Genomic DNA, 20,782 nt, shown 5'->3' with positions numbered 1-20,782 from the left:
TGCCCGTGATGGAGGAGGGGCAGGGGGTTCCCTCACCTGAATAACCCCTGCTGCCCACGCCGCAGGTGGCAGCTTCATCCCTGCTGCTGAGGAGACCAAGGCCCTGGGAGTTTAAGGGACTGGCAGGAGGACCAAGGGAGGAGAGGCATCCGCCTCAGAACTGAGCGTGGGGCCTCCGGGGAAGGCCCCTATGCAGCCCACCTCTGAGGCCCAGGGTTTGTCTACCTGGGACTGGTTTCCCTTTTGCATTAGGATAAACACTAGTGCATGGGGGGGCCGGGAGGGAGGGGATGGATGGACGCAGGGCAGCCCTCTGGAGACCACCCAAGGGAACAGTTTCTCCACCCCCTCCCACCCCCCTCACCACCCCCCCCCCCCCCCCCCCCGCCTCCAATTCTCTCGTCCATAAAACAAAAGGATTAGACTGAATGAAGGCAGCATCTTAGGTTGGGGACTCCTATAGTCAGACCATAAGACCAGATTGGAAGGCAAGTAGGTTTGATTGGGAGTGATCCCTGGAAATGCCAGCTGGGGAGGGAGGGAGGTGACACCGGGAAGGGAAGGACCCAGTCACAGGCATGTGATCAAGCACGTTCCCACTCTGCACAAATGGAACTTTCTCCTGCCAAGGAATTTGAGAAGCCAAGGGAGGAGACGCCCGTCAAGAGTTACCCCACCTGAAGGTGAGGGCACTGGGGCATTTGTTTGCCAGTTCTTGCTAGTCATCAGCTGAGGGAGGATTTTAACTGCTGGCACCTCTGGCCTGCCGTAGGCAAAGCGCTGCCGTGGGGGCAATTGCAAGCCAGGCTGATGTGTCCTGAGGTAGAACAGGTTGAGGGGTGTGGACAGGACACCCCACAGTATCTGTCAAGATGCTAACTAGAGGGCAGCCCAAGTGGCTCAGCGGTTTAGCACCACCTTCAGCCCAGGGTGTGATTCTGGAGACCCGGGATCGAGTCCCACGTCGGGCTCCCTGCATGGAGCCTGCTTCTCCCTCTGCCTGTGTCTCTGCCTCTCTCTCTCTCTGTGTCTCTCATGAATAAATAAAATCTTAAAAAAAAGACGCTAGCTAGATTTTGTCTTGTGCATCAACAGCAATTGGGTAGAGGATGTCTGGTACGCGGGATTCCGACGGATTCTGAGGTCAGGCCTCGGGGCTCTGTGATTGACTGGAGATGTCCACCCTGCATTCCCTTGGGCAACTGTGCTGAGCTCCTTTGGCCTTGGCGAGGGACTGCTTAAGCTGCGCCTGGGTCAACCTCCAGTGAGAGCAGGAATTCTGGTACTGATAGTCCACAGGGTCCCCGGCCACGAGCTGTGACCTCCAGGCTAACCTCTCTGAGCTTCAGCTTTCTCATCTGCCCCTCTAAACTTTTCCAGTCATTCCTGTAGAAAGGCAGTGCCCCAATCAAAGGACCTCTCAGTCAGAATTCCCCACTCGACGCCCCACACCATGCCAGCTCCCCTCCGCCTACTTGCTCTAACCTCTCCCTTCTTCCCCTCCTTCCTCCCCTGGAAACAAAAGTCCCTAAAACTTGTCATAGAAAAGTAGGAAGAAATAGGTAACAAAGAATCATGTATCTACCCTCCAGAGTTAACAAATGTTAAGATTTAGTCATTTTTGCTTTAGAGTTTTTTTTTTTTTTCTATTAAGTTTAGCAAAATCAAAGGTGTCTTTTCTCCGTAGAGAGAGGCAGAGTCCGGATACAGGTCTGGCTGGCTGAAAAGTTCACACTCTACCTGTAGCTACACCCTCACTTCTCTAGAATGTGTTCCTCAGGCCAGCAGCACCTGCATCATCTGGGAGCTGGTTAGAACGAGGGTCTCACTCCAGCCCTGCCGAACCAGAACCTGCGTCTTAACAAGATCCTCAGGAGAGGGATCCCTGGGTGGTACAGCGGTTTGGCACCTGCCTTTGGCCCAGGGCGCGATCCTGGAGACCCGGGATCGAATCCCATGTGGGGCTCCCGGTGCATGGAGCCTGCTTCTCCCTCTGCGGGTGTCTCTGCCTCTCTCTCTCTCTCTCTCTGTGTGTGACTATCATAAAAAAAAAAAAAAAAGATCTTTAGGAGATTCAAATGGAACGCCTTGCCCGACCCCATGCTACTGCGCTGCCCTTTCCTATGTGTCGGTCTGATGGATTTCCTCCTTGGCATGTTGCTTTTTCATACCTGCCCTTCATTTTTCTATGGGAGGTTTGTCTTTTTCTTCTTGGTTTGTGCATTTCTTTATGCTGGGTTTGAATACTTTGTTACATATTTCTCCAGGCTGTAGTTTGCCACTTGCTTAGAGGGGCTTCTGCTGGCTCCCTCTGCCTTTCTAAATCCATCTTTTGTGCCCAGAACCAGGTAAAAATCTCAATTCACGAAGCCTTCTTTGACTCTCCCTCCTCCTCTTGATTTACCTTTCCCTATATACCTTACTGTCCAGGGCTCTGTCTTAGCCTGGCTGTGGCTAGGAGAGACCCTCTGGACCTGGGTCTTCATCCCAGCTCTGCCAAATTAATACTAATCTAAGGTGGCAGGTCACAGCCCCTTGAAATCTATGTCCTCATCTGGAGAATGAAGACAAGAACACATGCCTCAGTGCGCCATGGTTAGAATGAAGTAAGTGCATGTGTGGGAAAATGTTCTCCCTCGGGGGCACAGTATTGTTTCTGGAGGCCTTGGTTTGTTGACGATGATAGAGAGCTGCTAAGGCTGCTTCTTAGTCCAGGGCCCAACCTGGGTTGGAGAATGCTAACGGGTACCACCATTAGATGGACCCAGGGACCTGAGAGGTTTCCTTCCAGACCTGCCTAGAGGGGAGACCTGCCCCTGCCTTAGCATTTATCACTCCTCCCCTAGGCCTCCCATAAGTTGGGGAGCTCTGGCTGGCACCTCTCCTCTCTCAGACTGTCTATTCAACTCTAGAGTGGAAATGGGGGGCCCCAGCCTGCTTTCCTAAAGGAATGTCGCAATCACCCATTTAAGGGGATGGTGAGACTGCTTTAAAGGGCTTGGTGTAGGGCAGAGACAAGCACCATGATGACACGTCTCAGCAGACACTTTCACAAGATAGCATTATAATATTGTTTAATGCAGATGATCCACATTTTATTGAAGTTTACATACTTATGCATTATGAATCAACAGATGTGGGGTTCCAGCAATGACTGCATGATGGTGTATATCTTGAGGTAACATTATCAAGGTTTTCAAATCTAATCATTCGCTGATTTCTTTCTACTCAAACCTTTGATTATTGCTGTCCCAATGTTGCAGAACAATTCAAGTATAAAAAGCACACAGGAAACAGTAAAAAAACAAAAAACAAAAACAAAAACAAAAACAAAAAAAGCCAACCCAAATAATTTAGAATTGAACAAGCAAACAAAAATATTTCGCTCCTAAAATGACAAAGGAAAACTGTGAACTAACTGGAATTCAAATAAAAACTAAAAAAAGGACAAAAGTTAGACAACCTCTAAACCAGGGGTTTAGTGAACTTGGATGGGAAAACATTTTTTTGTTTTTCACTAACTTCTAATTGAAATATAGCATTTCCTTCAACTATGAATGTAGGCCACAATCCACAGTCTATGAGTAGTACCTGCAACTTTGTCACCAATAGAAACCACAGAGATTCAGGTATCATATTACAGGTGTTGCAGGTATTTTGAAATAGTAACTTGAAATCACTTTGAAATACAGAGGTTCTAGAACTACCATTAGACCTTATGTGTTAATAAAGAAGTACATATATATACACAACCACAAAAATTTTAAAATATCTTAATAACTATATTTTAACATAATTGGTTTCCTTTGCAGTCCTTCATATTTAGTGTTATGCATCTGAAAACATGGTTCTGAGGAGTCCACAGGCTTCACCAGATCGCCAAAAAGGTCTATGGTGTGAAAGAGGTTATGAACACCTGCTCTCAGCAAGTCAGGTCATCAACATCACAGGAAGAGAACACTTATTCGTGAAGTATACGGAGCTGACTTCAACAATCACAAATTTCAGAAAAGGCATATAAACTGTGCTTCTCAACCTAATTATTGCAAGGAGTCGGAAAATCCAGATTATACAAGCTAGCTTCTCATAGGAGTTTGTGTTTTCCACTATTTGACTAATATCTCTATTATTGTACATACATCCACCCCCAGACACTAGTCTAGAACAAGTAGTTAAGGAAAGAAGGATTTAAAAGGTACCTCAGATGCTAATGATACTCAAATGTAAACATGACAATTTAGCAACTGGACCCCTGGTGGGAGGGGCTCAGGAGCACTGAGTGGGTAGAGGCTGGGCCAGCAAACCTAGAACTTGAGGATGGTAGTAAGTTGACCTAGCACTGTAGTTCAAAAATTTAGCCCAATAGAAGTCTGGTAAGAAGCTTGGGCTCCACAGAACAGCCTTCCCAGTCTGCTCGGCAACACTTAGATTGTGGCCAGGACCCAGAGACCAGTCTTAAGGTTTATTGTCCAAACAATAATTTGAGGGAGACAGATTTATAGATAAGGGCTCAAAAATATATGTGAAGTAAAATGAAATAGGATTTTTGAGCATTAAAAAAAAAGAACTCTGGGAAGGGAATGGAATTTCTCATTTCAGTGTAGCTAGATAAGTATATAATTTAATAGATCCCAGAGGTTACTACAGAACTGATATCTTTGGCTTCTAAACTTGCCCCTCTGGTCTATGCTCCACATTGTTGTCAAGTGGATGGTTCTAAAACACCGTAACTCTCTTGCTTTAAATCTTCCAATGGCTTTCTACCATGCACAGGATCAAGTCATAAGTTTTGAAGGTTCTTTGTTATCTTGCCTGCCCAGCCACATCTATTGCTATGCTTTTGCATGCTCTATCTCAACCTGCCAACCGATTTGTGGTCTCCACCCTCAAGCGGTTAGGTCTTTGAGCACACTGCTCCCACAGCCTGGAGTACTTTGTTAGACTTTCCCTCCCCCACCAGGTTTAAGTTTAGATACTACTTCCTCTCATAGGTCCTCCTATGTCCTCCCATAGTACTCTATGCTCACCTGGTCATAGGCCTTATCACATTAATAGTCTGTCTCCTTCCCCAGACTTTTGAGCAACCAGTCTTGTTTGTTGCTGAAGTCCTATCACCCAGAATAGTGCATGACACTCAGGCTCTCAAGTGGTTGCTGGGAGAGTTAAACTGTGAATCTGGAACAGGATACCTGCACAAAATCACTGCCATGGTGTGGTGGTGTGGGGACTCACATGAGACTGTTCTATAGTTTGCTCCAAAAGTAAGGGGGGCTGGGCAACTTTATCAGAAAAGGTCTAGAAATCTCGAGATCATTAATTCCCAGTATGTGTCCTAAGATACTTAAGAGCCCATAAAAAACAGCTATTTTGTATATTTCAAAAATCATAATGGAAATGGCACATATATCTAAGATAAAGCCACACCAATAACAAAGGACGAAGTTGTTTGCTTTTGGCTGGACTATCAGCTCACAGTAAAAATAATGGGTTTCACATGATGATCAGCAGCTCAAGTTGGCTGATAATGCATCATAGAAATTTCTGGGATCCCTGGGTGGCGCAGCAGTTTGGTGCCTGCCTTTGGCCCAGGGCGCGATCCTGGAGACCCGGGATCGAATCCCACGTCAGGCTTCCGGTGCATGGAGCCTGCTTCTCCCTCTGCCTGTGTCTCTGCCTCTCTCTCTGTATGACTATCATAAATTAAAAAAAAAAATTAGAAATTTCTGAGACAAGGTTGATAGGCCAGATAACCTGGTAATTCCTGGCTTACTGAAAAAAATGTATCATAAAATAAAGTTTTGTGAAAAGACTGGGAATTTTGGGCCTAGAATCATTCATTAAGGTGGTTACTACTGTCTCTGCAACTGGCTGAATTACTATGTTTCTTAGACTAGGGACCTGATCCAAGGACATTCTTAGAAGTCTGGGAGGTTTGAACCAGAAAATCAAGGGTCTTGACAATACACCTAGACCAAGATAAGATTCTCAAGAAGATGCTGTGTAGTAGGAAAGCAGGTGCTGCCTGTCTCACGGGAACAAGTGAAGATGGGCCCATCCACAAAGGGCTAAACTTTAAAAGAAGGGACTGGTTTTTATGCTTCTGTTGGAATTTTAAGTCAAACATTTTTATGCTTGTGCATTTTTAGGAGGATGGTGAGTTTTTTCTTTTGTTTAAAACTTTTTGAAAATGTCAGTATGGCTTAATCATTCTAAACTAAAAAAGGCACAACATGAATATTTGAGTACCTACTAAATAACAAAAATGGGTATTTCACATATATGGAATTGTGTCATAAATAAGAGGGGAAAATTTGTCTAAACTTGAATCAGAACTTTCAAGAGGAATGAGAAAAGTCTCAGGGGTAACTCGTTTGAGAAGAGAAACAAAACCAAGGAAAGGCGGGAGAATATAGGACAAATTATCCAGTTGCTCCTTATCTAAGTTTTACTTTGTACGGTTTTAGAAGGAAGGCCTGCCCTAACAGAGGGCTCTCAGGCTCCTCTCTAGTGTAGCACTTTATCGATTTCCCCCTCAGTTTGCTTTGCTGGATGCATTACTATTAAGCCTGTGCCTGATTAAGGGACATAAGTATGTACCATGAGTGGGAAAATAAGACATTTTTTTCTTTTTTAGGTGACTTCAATCTATGCCTCATTATTTTTCAACTGTTTTCTCATGAGAAATAAGAGACAATAACCACTTGATGACTGCCCAGTAATTCTTCCCCTCTTCCCCATCACACATTTTCAAACCCTTTATCTTCCCAATCTAGACAAGCTCTTTAAAAAATCCAACCTATCTTCCCAATCTAGACAAGCTCTTTAAAAAATCCAACCTATCATTTTGTGACCAAAGTGTTAGTTGATCAGTTAGCTGTATTTCCTTCTGACTCAGAGAAAGCTGATGACCTGGCTGTCTGTCAGGTAAGTGTGCCTCACTCTGTGGTCAGACAGCATTACTGCACGTGCCAGCAATGGCCTGGGAGTAAGGGAAGGGCTGGTCTGCAAAGTTCTTTAACATTTCATGATATAAATACACTGAATCATGTTAAGATTGTGGCATACTGGGCCACCTAATGTTATTCTTACTTTTAAATCTGCATTACTGTAGGTTAAAGGAATGATAATGACAAGTCTTTGCCAAGTGAAATCTATACTTAATTCTGTATCACAGGAGTCTAATTCTTACTGTCAACATGAAATTTTTTTTCTGAAAATATCTTTAACTTATACATGATATGCTTCCTAACAGAGAAAAATGGTTCTTTGGAAAGATTCATCCAACAAAAACTCTGTAGCCTATACAAAATAACATAAAATGCACTTCTTAGAGGGTCATCTTTTCTTCAATTTGTTTTCTGATCATCCTATTACACAGCAATAGAACATTCCATAATTCTTTTCTGGCTGGGTAGGGGTGAAATGAAAGGTCTGGAAAATCAGGAGTATATTAACTCAAATTTCGGCACATAATTATTCAAGTAAAATTTTAATGTCTTCAGTCAATACAACTGAAAATGTAGTGTAATTAAAGGGCATTTCCTGCTAAATTTCAAGATACAGGTTGTGGGCCATTTCTGAGCAGAAGCATCAAGTCCTATTGAATATTCAGTTTATTAACTAAGGTGACCGACAGTATTATGGCAGAAGGTGAGGAAGAGCAATGATCAGCTCACAGAATTTGGCTAAGAAAGAAAACAAAAAACAATGTAAATAATAAAATAGCTACAGGTATTAGTAAAATAAAAATGCAATCCCAAATATCCATCTCTTAAATTACTAGAAAAGAAATTACAGATAAAGTTACAGCAAATACAGTCTTCACAGATTTGGGTAACTTTATTTGTGTTTTAAAGTGATTTTTAAGCCCTATATCCAATGAAACCATCTTGAGAAGCTCTATGAGGAATGGAAATTTAGATGTCAATTAACCCTTTACTTTAAAAAAGAAAAGAAAGCTTAAATTTCTGAATGAGCAAGATTCACTTTTGTAGGTAGAGGCCCTGCTTCTTCATGGTCTTCAGTTTTAGATCTAACAACCACAAGAGAAGAAGATGGATATCTGTTTAACTTTTGTTCGTTCACAAATTCCAAGTCACCATAGATACTCAGCTTCTGCAAAAGAAAATCAATGCACATTAACAGTTTGGATAGTTAAGAACCTGAGTATGTCTTCAAATAACAATTTAATCTAGGGCATTTGGTAAAACAAAAAATTCTATAGACATTCTCAAGCATGAAGAATGCCTTTAATTCAGTGTGACTGATACGTGATTTAGCCCTCAATCAATGGCCAAAGAAAACTTTTCCACATGTCCCAACTTAAAATACTTAGAAGTATTAACAACTAAGTATCAAGAAAAAATTGCTCAGGTTTAAATGGAGTTAGTGTGATCAAATCAAAAGCACGGATTCTGGATATTTAATGTATTAGGTGATCAATTCCTTTAAGATCTTAGCTCTTTTAACAAAGTAATCAAGTGATTTGGGGGTAAGTTTTGACTTAATACACTGGAAAAATATTTTAAAAGGCTATGAGTAGAACAAAGAATACACATGAAACGCTTTGATACGGATACAAATCTCTTCATAAATGTATAAAAGCTCCTCAAATGATCACTGTCATATTCAAGAGGACACCACAACAAAAGAATGAAAGCATAAAATAGAATCAATGTAAATAACCTAAAACTCCCTGGAGTATAACAGTTATGTCTAACACCTACCAAAGTAGGTCTATTTGGATTAGGTCTATCTCCTAAAGGCTTGGAAAAGCAAAGTGAAAATTTTTTACTAGGAAATGGGTAGATTTTGTTAACTCATACAGCAACATATCTCCGAATCTATCAATTAAGAACTGAAGTGCTGACATTCAGGGAAACTGACTAGAATGTAAACAAAAACCACCTAAAAGTACTTGATACCGGAAAAGTATTTTTAAAAGATGCTGAATAAAGAGCACTTTCAGGAGATTAAGTATCTACTGATACTGCTACATGCTACAACATGTTTGAACTTTGAACATATAATGCTAAGTGAAAGAGGTCAATCACGAGAGATTCTGAGTGTTTATAGCTCAGGGTGGTGGTGGTGGTGGTCCCTGGGAGGCAGTGGGAGTGACTACTAATTAAGTATGAAAGGTTTTTTTTGGTGTAATGAAAATGTTCTAAAAGTGACCGTCATGATGGCTGCTTACTTGGACATGCTTCAGATGTGGTCTGCTGCTTACAGTTTCAAGGCAACGACTATCCTGCAACAAGGAGGGAGCCCAGGACCTTATCCTTTTCCAGTATGAGAATATCTTCCAGAAAAATTCAGTGGTTGATGGATTAGACAGACACAAATCTGATATAATGTGGCTTCCTTAAAAACTAGAATTAACATGTCACAATTTGTTCTGGGGCACTGTGAAAGAAAAGCTTTCACAGCTTTACCTAACAGCATTTAAAGGCCTTGAAACAGCAACCAGAACTGTTGCAATGATTTCAAACATCGAAGTGGAAAAAGCTATCTAGAACAGGGAAAAAGTATAAAATGTGTGCAGAGAAATGACTGGTTAATCTGTAGTATGTATACTGATTTTGTGTCTACTCTGTATTCTCAAATTACCAATTAAATACAAGGGTACAATAGAGAGATTTTCAACAGTGTTAACTTGATTAAGTTTACTACCCAAGTATCCTTTATGAAAAAATTACTTAAGAAAGTACTTAAGCAAAAGCAATTCAAGAAAGCAAAACACATTAGAATACAAGAAACCGCAGTAGTTGAGATGACTTAGAAAATGGGAAGAAAACTACAACAAAACAAAAGAAGATTCCATTAAGAAGAGATAGTGGGAAGATTCTCTTGGGAAAATTTTAAGTAATTCAGGTTTATATTTGCTTTTATGTGACTCTATTCACCCCTGTATCTGGTTCTATTTTGGATATTTACATAATCATAATATTGTAAACGCTGTCTACTGGATTTTAATTTTTCAAGTCAATCATAGCAAAGCATGGAAGTATATATACAGAAGAATTAACATTTACATTTTATTGTCAAGGGTCATAATAACTAATGAAAATTGACAGAGTATGGGAAGAAAGAGGGAAGGAAAAGAAGTAATAAGGAGTCAAGTGAAACTTATAAAGCAATCACTAAAAGTCTACAAAAACCAGAATGTGAAGAGATGAAGATGATGTGGGAGACCATAAGAGGGAACCAAATTCCTAATCCTTCAGTAGGAAGACCTTAGATAATGTCTAAAGTTGATTAAAAAAAAAAAAAAGAAGAAGAAGATAAAATAGATAACAAGATAAAAATAAAATTAAAATGCAGTAATTACTTGGAAAAATTGTTTAAACTATTAACTAGTTTATCTGAGAAGTGAAGAAAAAGAAGACAATTGAGGTCACACGTATTACCTCTAAAAGTTAAAAGTAAATTTGTAAATATGTATGGGCTACAGGCTTGGCTCTGCCACTAACCAGTTACATGATCATGGATAAGCTCCTTAAAGCTCTAAAACTCAGTTTCTTAATAGAATTTGGATTTAAAAACTGTGGCACTTATATTATTTTCTGATTCTTTTATCAGATTTAACACTTCTGAACTGCAAAGTCCCGGTTTTTTTTTTAAGACAAAGAAAATAATGCTTATTACAATTTAAGACCTATTTACCCTACTTACTAAGTCTTGGAAGCCTTCATCATTTTACTTTGTTTCATCTTGATCATAATATTCTCAATTGTATCTCTAGTCTCTTGAATAGAGTCTGGCACACAGGAAGGAATTCAAAAATGTACAAGATTTACTAATGTGAACATTGTTAGGAATCTTCCAAAACTCTTCTTCTTTTCTTCTTCTCCATCTTCTTTTCTATAGAACTGCATCTTCTTTACTTTGCATACTTTGGTTTCCAGACAAAATAAACAAAAAACCCCATTATCACACATTCAAACCCAATGTCAAATGTGGGAAGAGACACGTCTTGAGGCCCTTGTATCCTGCTTTAGACAGAAGACAGGAGAGAAAAAGACCCGCTCAGAATCAGCAGAGGGAACCAGGGCCACTCTGGGCCAGTGGGGAAGCCATGGGAACACTACACAGAGGGCACAAGGTCTGCAAGTAGAAATTCCTAATCTACTTGTTCCAAGAGAAAGGCATCCTCATCACCCTCGGGGAGGAGCTCATCAGGAAGAGCAGCACTGGGTTCTCTGCTGTCACTTCATTTGTATCAACGTTGAGACCTAACTTGACTATGAGGCAGATATGGCTGGAGTGGGTCTGGGCATCCTCAAGTGAGAAGGCAGAAGAGGAAGTGCAGTTTTAAACATCAGTACCACCAGGTCCTTGACAATCTTGTCATTCTCATCTGCCTCTGCCATCTGCTGCAGTGTCTCCACAATGGAGTGGTCAGGGTTGAGCTCCCAGTGCTTTTTGGCCATCCTACAGCCCATTGCAGAGTTATCCCAAAGTGCCTGGGCTTTCATGATCTGTTCCATGTTAGCTGTCCAAGTGTAGGTGCTAGTCACAATGCAGCAGGGTGAAGATTAAACCCTAGTGGAAACTGTCACCTATTTTTTTTTTAAGATTTATTTAAGGGCGGGGGGAGCATAAGCAGAAACAAGGGAAGAGGGAGAGAGAGAATCCTCAAGCTGACTCCCCACTGAGCGAAGAGCCTAATGCAGGGCTCCATCCCAGGACCCTGAGATCACGACCTGAGCCAAAACCAAGAGTCAGATGCTTAACTGACTGAGCCACCCAGGTGCCCCAGAAATTGTCACCTTCTTATCTAAGATTTCTTTCATCAATTTGCTTTGGTTCTCAAACTGCGCCTTGCTCTCCTCCATTTTCTTCTCCTCTTCATCCTCAGGCAGCTCCATGCCCTCCTTCGCAACTGAGACCAGCCTCTTCACATCGAACTGCTTGAGCTGTGCATGCAGTATACATCAATAGACTTGGTCATACAAACTAACTTAAAGCCCTGCTTCCACATTTGCTCCACAAGAGCAGAGCTGACAACCTGCTCTTTGCTCTCACCAGTGATGTAATAGATGGACCTCTAGGTCTCTTTCATGTCAGACATATTCTGAAAGAGAAGTCTTCTCATCTCTAGACTGGGAGGTGTGATAGTGTAGCAGTTCAGAAAGGAGTTGCCAATTAGTCGAGTTCTCATGGATTCCAAGCTTTTAACCTTTTAGAGATTGGCCTGGATAGTTTCTTAGAGTTCTCCTTATCTTCTGCCAGAGCAAAGAGCTCAAGGTATACATTCAAAGTATTTTTGCAAATGACCTTCAAGATTTTGGTCAGCTGGGCAGCCTGGATGGCTCAGCAGTTTAGCACCACCTTCATCCCAGGGCGTGATCCCGGAGACCTGGGATCAAGTCCCACATCAGGCTCCCTGCATGGAGCCTGCTTCTCCCTCTGTGTCTCTGCCTCTCTCTCTCTCTCTCTCTCTCATGAAAAAAATAAATAAAATCTTAAAAAAAAAAAAAAAGATTTTGGTCGGCTGCAGTGTTTCTCAGGCAATGTTCAGGGGCAGGTCCTCAGAGTCAACCACAGCCATGGATGAAGTTGAGATACCCTTGTATCAACTCATCACAACTGTCCATGAAGAATAGATGGCAGACTGAGTTTGATACTATTTTTTTTATTCTTGTTCTCAGAAATCAAAAGGAACCCAAAAGGAGATGAACAGCAATGCTCTGAATTCCAACTCACCTTCTAGAGATAAGTGCTTGACTACCAAGTAGTCTTCCCAGTCACTGGTAAGGCTCCTGTAGAACTCCTGTAGAACTCTCCATATTCCTCCTCCTGAATGAGGTCATCACAGGTTCTGGTCCAAATGGGTCTCCTGATAAATATATTACTCTTTAATCTTCCTTTTCTTTTTGTTGTCCTTCCTGCTATCACTCTCCTCATCTGAACCCACACCTTCAGTCTTGGGCTTCTCATTATCTTTATCTTCTTTCTTACCTTTCTCTTCCTCTGCCTCATTATCAATGATTTCTTTCTCTTGTTCCTTCTCCAAATAAAGGGTGATGAGATAATCTATGAACTGTGAGTGCTTCTTCACCTTCTTCACCATGTCTTTTATCAGCCTCTTCCGAGTACTCTGGTCTTCTTTAAGGTGGAGGATCACTTTGGTAGCCCGGCCAATGGGCTCACCATGGTCCACATATATAGTGAAAGAACCCCAACAGAAGACTCCCAGGCATACTGCTCATCATCACTATGCTTTGTGATCACAGCTACTTTCTCTGCTACCAGGGAGGCAGAATAAAAGCCATTACCAAACTGTCCAAGCAGGGAGATGTCTGCACTAGCCTAAAGAGGTTCTATAAGTGCTTTTAGTCCTTGTCAATGATTGCCAAATTATTTATGAGGTTGGCTTTAGTTATGTAAAGGCCTGTGTCCACCAAGGTCAGCGTGTGTTCCTAGGGGTTGGGGACATCAATTTTCAGTTTTTTAACACTGTTCAACTTGGAAGGGTCTATCAGGCTCTCATAGAGAATCTTGGCCAAGGCACCAGAAGCATTACTGATCAATTTCCAAGGGAGAATTTCCTTGTTGGAATGGAAGGTATCGATGACACGAAACATGAATTCGGCAATTCCTGCTTGGAAGGCAGAAGTCTCCACCTCCTCCTCTCCATGGTGCACTTCCTCAGGCCTCGTAAAGGAGAAAAGCTGCAAGCACTACAGACCACGGTGAACAGGGACTGGGTCTGGCTTATACTCTGCAACAAGGCTGCATGGGAGTGGCTCAAGAGAGCTAAAACCCTTTTTAACTGACCACATGAAATCAGAGGATCACAATCTTGACAAAAAAAAAAAAAAAAGAAAGCACAGCGATGAGGAGATAACACCAAGGAAGCATCTATATCACCACCTGTTGCAATAGCAGATTTCTGCTGGATCTTTAGGAAGAGCTTTCCAATCCTGCTGCATCTTGTTCTCCCATGTCAAGGTTGACCTGCCTGACTAGGACCACTATGAATGACAACTCTTTATCTTAAGTAGACAACTCAACAAGACAAAGTGTCATCCCAAGAAGTTTCAAAAATGACATAAAAAATATGAAACAGGAAAAAAATAGAGAAATGAGAATCAAAATCTAAGTCAAGCCACTCAAAAATGATAGTGCTTTAAGATCAACCAAAGAAATGAGTTATTTGCCAACTTTTTGTGGTCATTATAATCAAATGATATGATGGGTACCACTACGTGCAAAGCAGGCTCAATTACTACAGAGCTTTCTTAAACAAGAAAAACAAAGCTGCTTATAAGTTTCTAAGATCACACTTCTATCTTATTACCACCATTTTAAACTTTGTTTGTAGTGACTGAAAAGGAAGCTTTTTCTATTTTATGTTTGAGCTCCCAGATACTAGGTCAGTACTAAAAAGACACACATTCAGCAGGCTTATGATTTCCTACAAACATACAATATCATATATGTAAATAATATAACAAAATATACATAACATTGCTCACACGAGTTATACTTGTGGAACTTAAAGTGAAGTTGCAAGTTACTATGAAAAGGGATAAAAAATGACTTATATTTCAATAATGAAAACAATGAAAAAGCTTTATGAAAGTGCAAAGAGGTAACTTTTGGTCAAGAAACCTGCATAACTTTTCTAATGCAGTTTTCAGCTATTTTTACAGCAAACAGAGGAAAAACTATCAGGGACAGAGCATTTACACTGAAATGTATTTTGAAACAAGAAACAAAATATTAGTATGTATTACAAATTACTTATGCTGAAAAGAAATCCACTAAAATGGAAACACTACAGGGGTGCCTGGGTGGCTCAGTTAGTTAAGCATCTGACTCTTGGTTTTAAATCAGATCATAATCTCATGGTCCTCAACCAAGCCCCATTCTGGGCTCTCACTCAATGAGGAGTCTGTCTCAGATTCTCTCTCCCTATCCCTCCTACTCACACTCTCTCAAATAAATAAATAAATAAATAAATAAAATCTTTAGCCTACAACAGTTTTGGATGATTTTTTTTTTGCCTCTTTATATGTACTTTACAAATTTCTATAATAAATATATAGCATCTCTAAAACAAACAAACAAAAAGTATCTGAAACATTATTACCTAGCCAAAGTGGGTTTCATATACAAAAAAAAAAAGCCTAAAAGCAGTGAATCTTAAGGGGCTGTTTTCCATACATTTTTCTAGAATATATATTTCCTTAGAAAAGTACAGGCCTTTTGAGAGTGTAGCCATAATTTTGATTGTTAAGGATATGTAGTAGAATTCTAGAGAGGGGTGAGAAAGAAACATATGGCAGGTGTCTGGGGGACATATAACAGAACTGCCGACAGAACTCCATGTGTAGTGTTGATCATAAAGCCAAAGGCTTTATATCACAGGGGTCTAGGGGCATATGTGGGAACAGTGAGTTATTTCCCCAAAGAACTTGGAAAACAAGAGAATTTCTCACAGAATGAAAGCTGTACAGTCAAAACAAAATTTATTAGAGCAGTGACAATATCTGAAAGGAAGAGAAGATCAAGAGTCATCTGAAAGGGAGGGAAAGATCCCTAGGTCTGTAAGATGTAGCCAAAGCCACAAGAAGAAGAGGTCATATCCATTAAGTCGAGTAAGGAGAACTATACATTAAGATTCAAAGAAGAGGAAGAATTCAAGCTATTTTTAAGTATTTAATAGTCCAGTTCTGAAAAACTGTGATATGCCCATCTGAGAATTGTTTGGATAAGAGAGAATTTAAGGATCCTGGCTCAAAAACATGAACCATGTGGTCCAGGTGGTATCTATTTCCTAGTGTCAAAGAGGGCACACAGGAGATCAGCTCCTGATATGAAACACATAATCAACTCTCCTATTTATGATTTCAGGCTAATTAAAGAAACTTCAGATTACCTGGCTTCAAATTTTGGTTCTGCCACTACTAGTAAGTGATATTGGGGCAATTATATACTCTTTTGCAGTTTTCATATTCAGAAAATGGGGATAATGATAGCAGCCATCTCACAGAGTTACTAAAAGGACTGAATGTGCCAAACCAACCCTGCTGGGATCTTAATCTTGGACTGCCAGCCTTCAGAACTGTGAGCAAAAGGACTGGATGTGCCAATTCAGATAAAACATTTAGAACTGTGCCTGGGAGAAAGTGCTCGACATCAGTCAGTAGGCCTGGGGACCAGGATCCAGGTTGTGGTATACTGATCAGGTAAATTCCACCTGAGGCCAGCCATTCAGTCTTTCCTGACAATAACTGGATGAATCTCTATGGAATCTTTCTTTGACAAGGGGTACCTGGGGAGTAAGGAAAATGAACTGTGCTGATGATACAAAAAGGAAGGAACAAGGTACCACACGGTGGGTGGGTGGGGGTCAACAAAGATTTATTAATATGAGGATGTAGAGAGCATGAGGCAGCTCAAAAAGAAGTAACAGGCAAAGGCATTCCTATGTAAGATAAGTAATTTCAGTTTTATCAGGAACAACAAAATGATTAAAATATGGACATAAGAATTAACAAGAACACAAGTAGGTAATGTAGCAGAGAATGTAATCAGTATATTCATATCATAAACAGATGAGTTCTATAGAAATTTACCTATTCTCTAATACTTCCACAATTCAAAAGTTCATCCCAAACCTAACTTTATCCATTTGATTTCCTAATTTAAGTTCTTCTCATCAAGTCAATTTCTTACAGTACTTCCCTGATTGCTTTTTTTTTTTTTTAAGAGAAAGAGAGAGCAAGAGAGGTCATGAGTGCAGAGGGGGTGGGAGGAGCAAAGGGAGAGAGAGAATCTTAAGCAGGCTCCACACCCAGCATGGAGCTTGAAATGGGGGTTGATCGCATGACCCTGAGATCATGACCTGAGCTGAAATCAAGAGCTGGACGCTTAACAAATTGAGCCACCCAGATGCCCCACTTGACACTTCATTCTTGTCTGTACTTGGGAAAATTAACCACCCTCCTCTCTCTGCTAATCTATGCCTCACTACTCATTTTTTCAAAATTCAGGTCAAGACCCCCATTATCCAAAAGTCCTCCCTGACGATCTCAAATACATAGACTCTGGTTTCCTTAACCCTTTATACATTTATTATTTGTACCACCTTATCAGCCCTAGGGAAGAGAGTACACAGGAAAAAAGAGTTGCAAGTCAAAAGATATAAGCTGAATTCCAGTCTCAATACTTTCACAGCCGTGCAAACCCAGGAAAGTTACCTAAACATTTTACTATCTACTTGTCTATAAAATGAGTAACAAAACCTGCTCTAGAATATTGCTGGACATGGAAGATACATGGAAATATTTTGTAAATTTTAAAGAACTCTATAATTGTTAAGTTACCAACATTATCCTGTTCCAATTTCTGGCTGCTTTTTTCACACAGCATCTTAATAAAAAACATGAAATATAATATTATCATAATCATTACTCATACATAAACCTTACCGTAAAAAGCCATCTTTACAGTCTAATTGTTCAAGCACCGTTAGGCACATGCTAACTATTTATTATTAGATTCTATTTTAACGTCTCTCCTTTCTTCCTTTAAATCTTTTTCTATAACACTTTGGAGGCACAAGAAACTAAAGTTTATTTCAGTTGGATTTGATGTCCATAGACATTATTATCCTCTATTTAGTTATATAAATAACTTTCTTTTCTTGAAAGCTAAGTTGAATCACCAAATTATAGCCTTTTCCCAAAACAAAAATCCTTTACATAGTTAGGTTTCTTGGGCCAGTTAAATTTTAATTACCAAGGAAGTCACAACAGTTCTCCATCTCTCTCAGGGTTAGATATCAATACACATTAACTCAAAATCACATACTCCAGCCTTGCTGATTCTAAAGCAGCAACTACTCCTTGACACTTGTGGCAATTAATTTAAAATTTTAAGTAGTTCTACAAGTCTCTCTTCTTTCAGATCACCTTAGAAACTGAACTGGTGTCAACAGGTTCTTTTCAGGCTCAAAAAAACAGAGAAAAAGAGAGAAACCTTACTCAAACCAGCCAATGTCTATGTCACTCTGGTATTTAGCACCATAGAAAACTAGGAACAGTGATTCTCCTGCTGCACACCTGCCATTTCCATGTGTGCTTAAAACCACCTAATCTGGGGACACCAGGATGGCTCAGTGGTCGAGCATCTGCCTTTGGCCTAGGGCGTGATCCTGGAATCCCAGGATCGAGTCCCACATCGGGCTCCCCGCATGAAGCCTGCTTCTCCCTCTGCCTGTGTCTCTGGCCCCCCTCTCTCTCTGTGTCTGTCATGAGTAAATAAAATCTTAAAAAAAAAAAAAACACCTAATCTTTCATTCTATTAGTAGAGAGGCCTTGTTTTTCTAGTTAACCAATAAGGTATGTATGTATATATGTATGTATTTATTTATTTAAGATTTTATTCATTCATGAGAGACACAGAGAGAGAGGCAGAGACACAGGCAGAGGGAGAAGCAGGCTTCATGCGGGGAGCCCGATGTGGGACTCAATCCTGGGACTCCAGGATCAGGCCCTGGGCCAAAGGCAGATGCTCAACCGCTGAGCCACCCAGGGATCCCACAAATAAGGCATTTAAAATGGTAAATCACAAGGCTCAGTGTTCAAATGGCCGGAGGGCTGGAATTAAATTTACCTCAGAGGGAACATACTGCTCGACAGCTGTAGCGACAGTTGCACAACAAATCCAGAGCAATACCATCACCGAGAGGACAAGAGTTGTGGTTAAAATCCAGCCAGAGTTACTAAAAAACAAGTTAGTCATGTTAAAATTTCATAATATAAAAAACAGATTCTTAATAATTAAAGGCAATTAACCTTATGCACTTAGTTTAATAATACAACGGAAACTTCATTGTACTCTTTTAAAACTATTTAAAAAACATACCCAGAAGGAAATATTATAATAGCTTTTATATTAGCGTCCTCCATTTCTCAAGTTTCTGTATCATGGCTATCACTTCTATAATTTAAAATATCAGATATACTGGCTTTTTGCTAAATATATAAAATTAAAACAAATTATTTTCAAAAGTATTTTTCAATTACTAAATGAGATAATGCAAATCAAAGTGTACTGTAAATTGTATGCTTCTATACATATGTCATACATTATTCTGCGAGGCACTATAGTGATACTTCCTTTAAGAAAACCCAGTATCTCAAAAGATTTAAGGTATACAACAGGTACATTATAAAATGATCATTTGTTTTATAAAAGGACTCACAATAGGCTTCCAGAAATTAGTGTTCCTAGAATACCTCAAACAATTAATCTGACACAATTTACTTAATTTCAATTTACAAGAGCACATCTTTTATGAGCCATTCTGTACCCATAATTAGTATATCTTAGTAAAGAGATAGTTATATTTTTCTTATGTTTAAAATATCATAAAGTCAGCCAGTTACAAGAATTAGTAACAGTTTTGCCCATAATTGATCTATTGTTTGCCAAACTGTATATTAAGATTCAAAGAATAGGAAGAAGTCAAGCTATTTTTAAATATTTAATAGTCCAGTTCTGAAAAGCTGTGATAATTACTACAGGCAGTCAGGCAGTCTGATTTTCACATGTGTGCTCATCCAGTACTGCCTGATATAGAGTCTATACTTACCACCATAACCCATTCACTTGATGGCTTGCCCAAACTTGAACATGCCAAGGAAAATGTATGTACAGTCATTATTTGTCTCCCAGCAAAAGAGATAGACACTGGAGAATGCACTGCATCTAAAAGCAGGGAATATCTACATGGTGTTGTAAGTGTTCCAATTTAGAAAGAAAGTAAAAAATATTTTTTTAAATTTTTTTTTTATTTTTTAAGATTTTATTCATTTATTCATAGACACACAGAGAGAGAGAGAGGCAGAGACACAGGCAGAGGGAGAAACAGGCTCCATGCAGGGAGCCCCATGTGGGACTCGATCCCGGGTCTCCAGGATCACACCCCAGGCTGCAGGCGGCGCCAAACCACTGTGCCACCAGAGCTGCCCATAAAAAATATATTTTTTTTTTTTTGAAAAGGATTTTTTTTTTTAAAAGTTTTTATTTTATTTTATTTTATTTATGATAGTCATACAGAGAGAAAGAGAGAGAGGCAGAGACACAGGCAGAAGGAGAAGCAGGCTCCATGCACCGGGAGCCTGATGTGGGATTCGATCCCGGGTCTCCAGGATTGCGCCCTGGGCCAAAGGCAGGCGCCAAACCGCTGCGCCACCCAGGGATCCCATAAAAAATATTTTTAATGAAAAAACACCCACTTTACATATTCCAGCCTAACCCAAGTACTAAGGAATTTCCTTCCATGAAATGAGAAGGATATATTTGATATCTGGATTCCAGTAACAGCTAGTTAATTAAGCAAGAAAACTGGGGCTCATTTTAGAGTCCATCTGCTTCTTCCACTTCCACAACAAAACAATCCTACAGATTCTTAACTGTCTCTGCTATCTCTTGTTTCCCTTGTCCATTACCTAATTCAGACCTCATAAGTGCTTGCAGGATTTACCACAGCTCTTCAACTTGATCTTCTATCCTTCACGTAGATGCCTCTTCCCATACTTAGATTTGATTACTTTCCTTCTCCTATCTAGTTCCTGTCCACTCAGTTTGGTCTCTGATCTAACTCTCCATACATATTAATATACTTTATATATTTAGTAGAAAGCCAGCACAGCTGAAAAAAAAATTAAAGAAACATGCTACACTAGTCAAAATCTCTTTTCATTATTTAAGACTTATCTCTATGTCCTCTGTCAATTCTTCCTTTGAAGGTATACTCCTT

The 20,782-nt window shown here is 40.1% G+C and overlaps 1 protein-coding gene and 1 pseudogene across 9 annotated transcripts in view; both read right to left on the bottom strand.

Annotated features, from left to right (window-relative positions):
• Nucleotides 1-3,057: 3,057 nt before the first annotated feature.
• Nucleotides 3,058-20,782, bottom strand: part of TMEM59 (transmembrane protein 59) — a 33,148-nt gene continuing 15,423 nt past the window's right edge. For 4 of the 9 annotated variants that reach the window (XM_026007024.2, XM_026007025.2, XM_026007021.2 and 1 more), the window contains 2 exons: nucleotides 18,631-18,739; nucleotides 3,058-8,115 (listed from right to left, as the gene is read on the bottom strand). In XM_026007024.2, coding sequence (XP_025862809.1) covers nucleotides 7,960-8,115; nucleotides 18,631-18,739 — 265 coding nt within the window. In that variant the 3' untranslated portion in view covers nucleotides 3,058-7,959. Of the gene's footprint in view, nucleotides 8,116-17,339; nucleotides 18,146-18,607; nucleotides 18,740-20,782 lie in introns of those variants that run through there. The other 5 variants (XM_072730853.1, XM_072730849.1, XM_072730850.1 and 2 more) reach the window with 2 other exon arrangements.
• LOC112926039 (heat shock protein HSP 90-beta-like) lies at nucleotides 11,013-14,311 on the bottom strand (annotated as a pseudogene).

The sequence above is a fragment of the Vulpes vulpes genome, chromosome 12, assembly GCF_048418805.1.
Source record: "Vulpes vulpes isolate BD-2025 chromosome 12, VulVul3, whole genome shotgun sequence".
NCBI classification, from domain to species: Eukaryota; Metazoa; Chordata; class Mammalia; order Carnivora; family Canidae; genus Vulpes; species Vulpes vulpes.
Note: the sequence above shows the minus strand (reverse complement) of the source record. Positions and strands in the feature narration are given on the sequence as shown.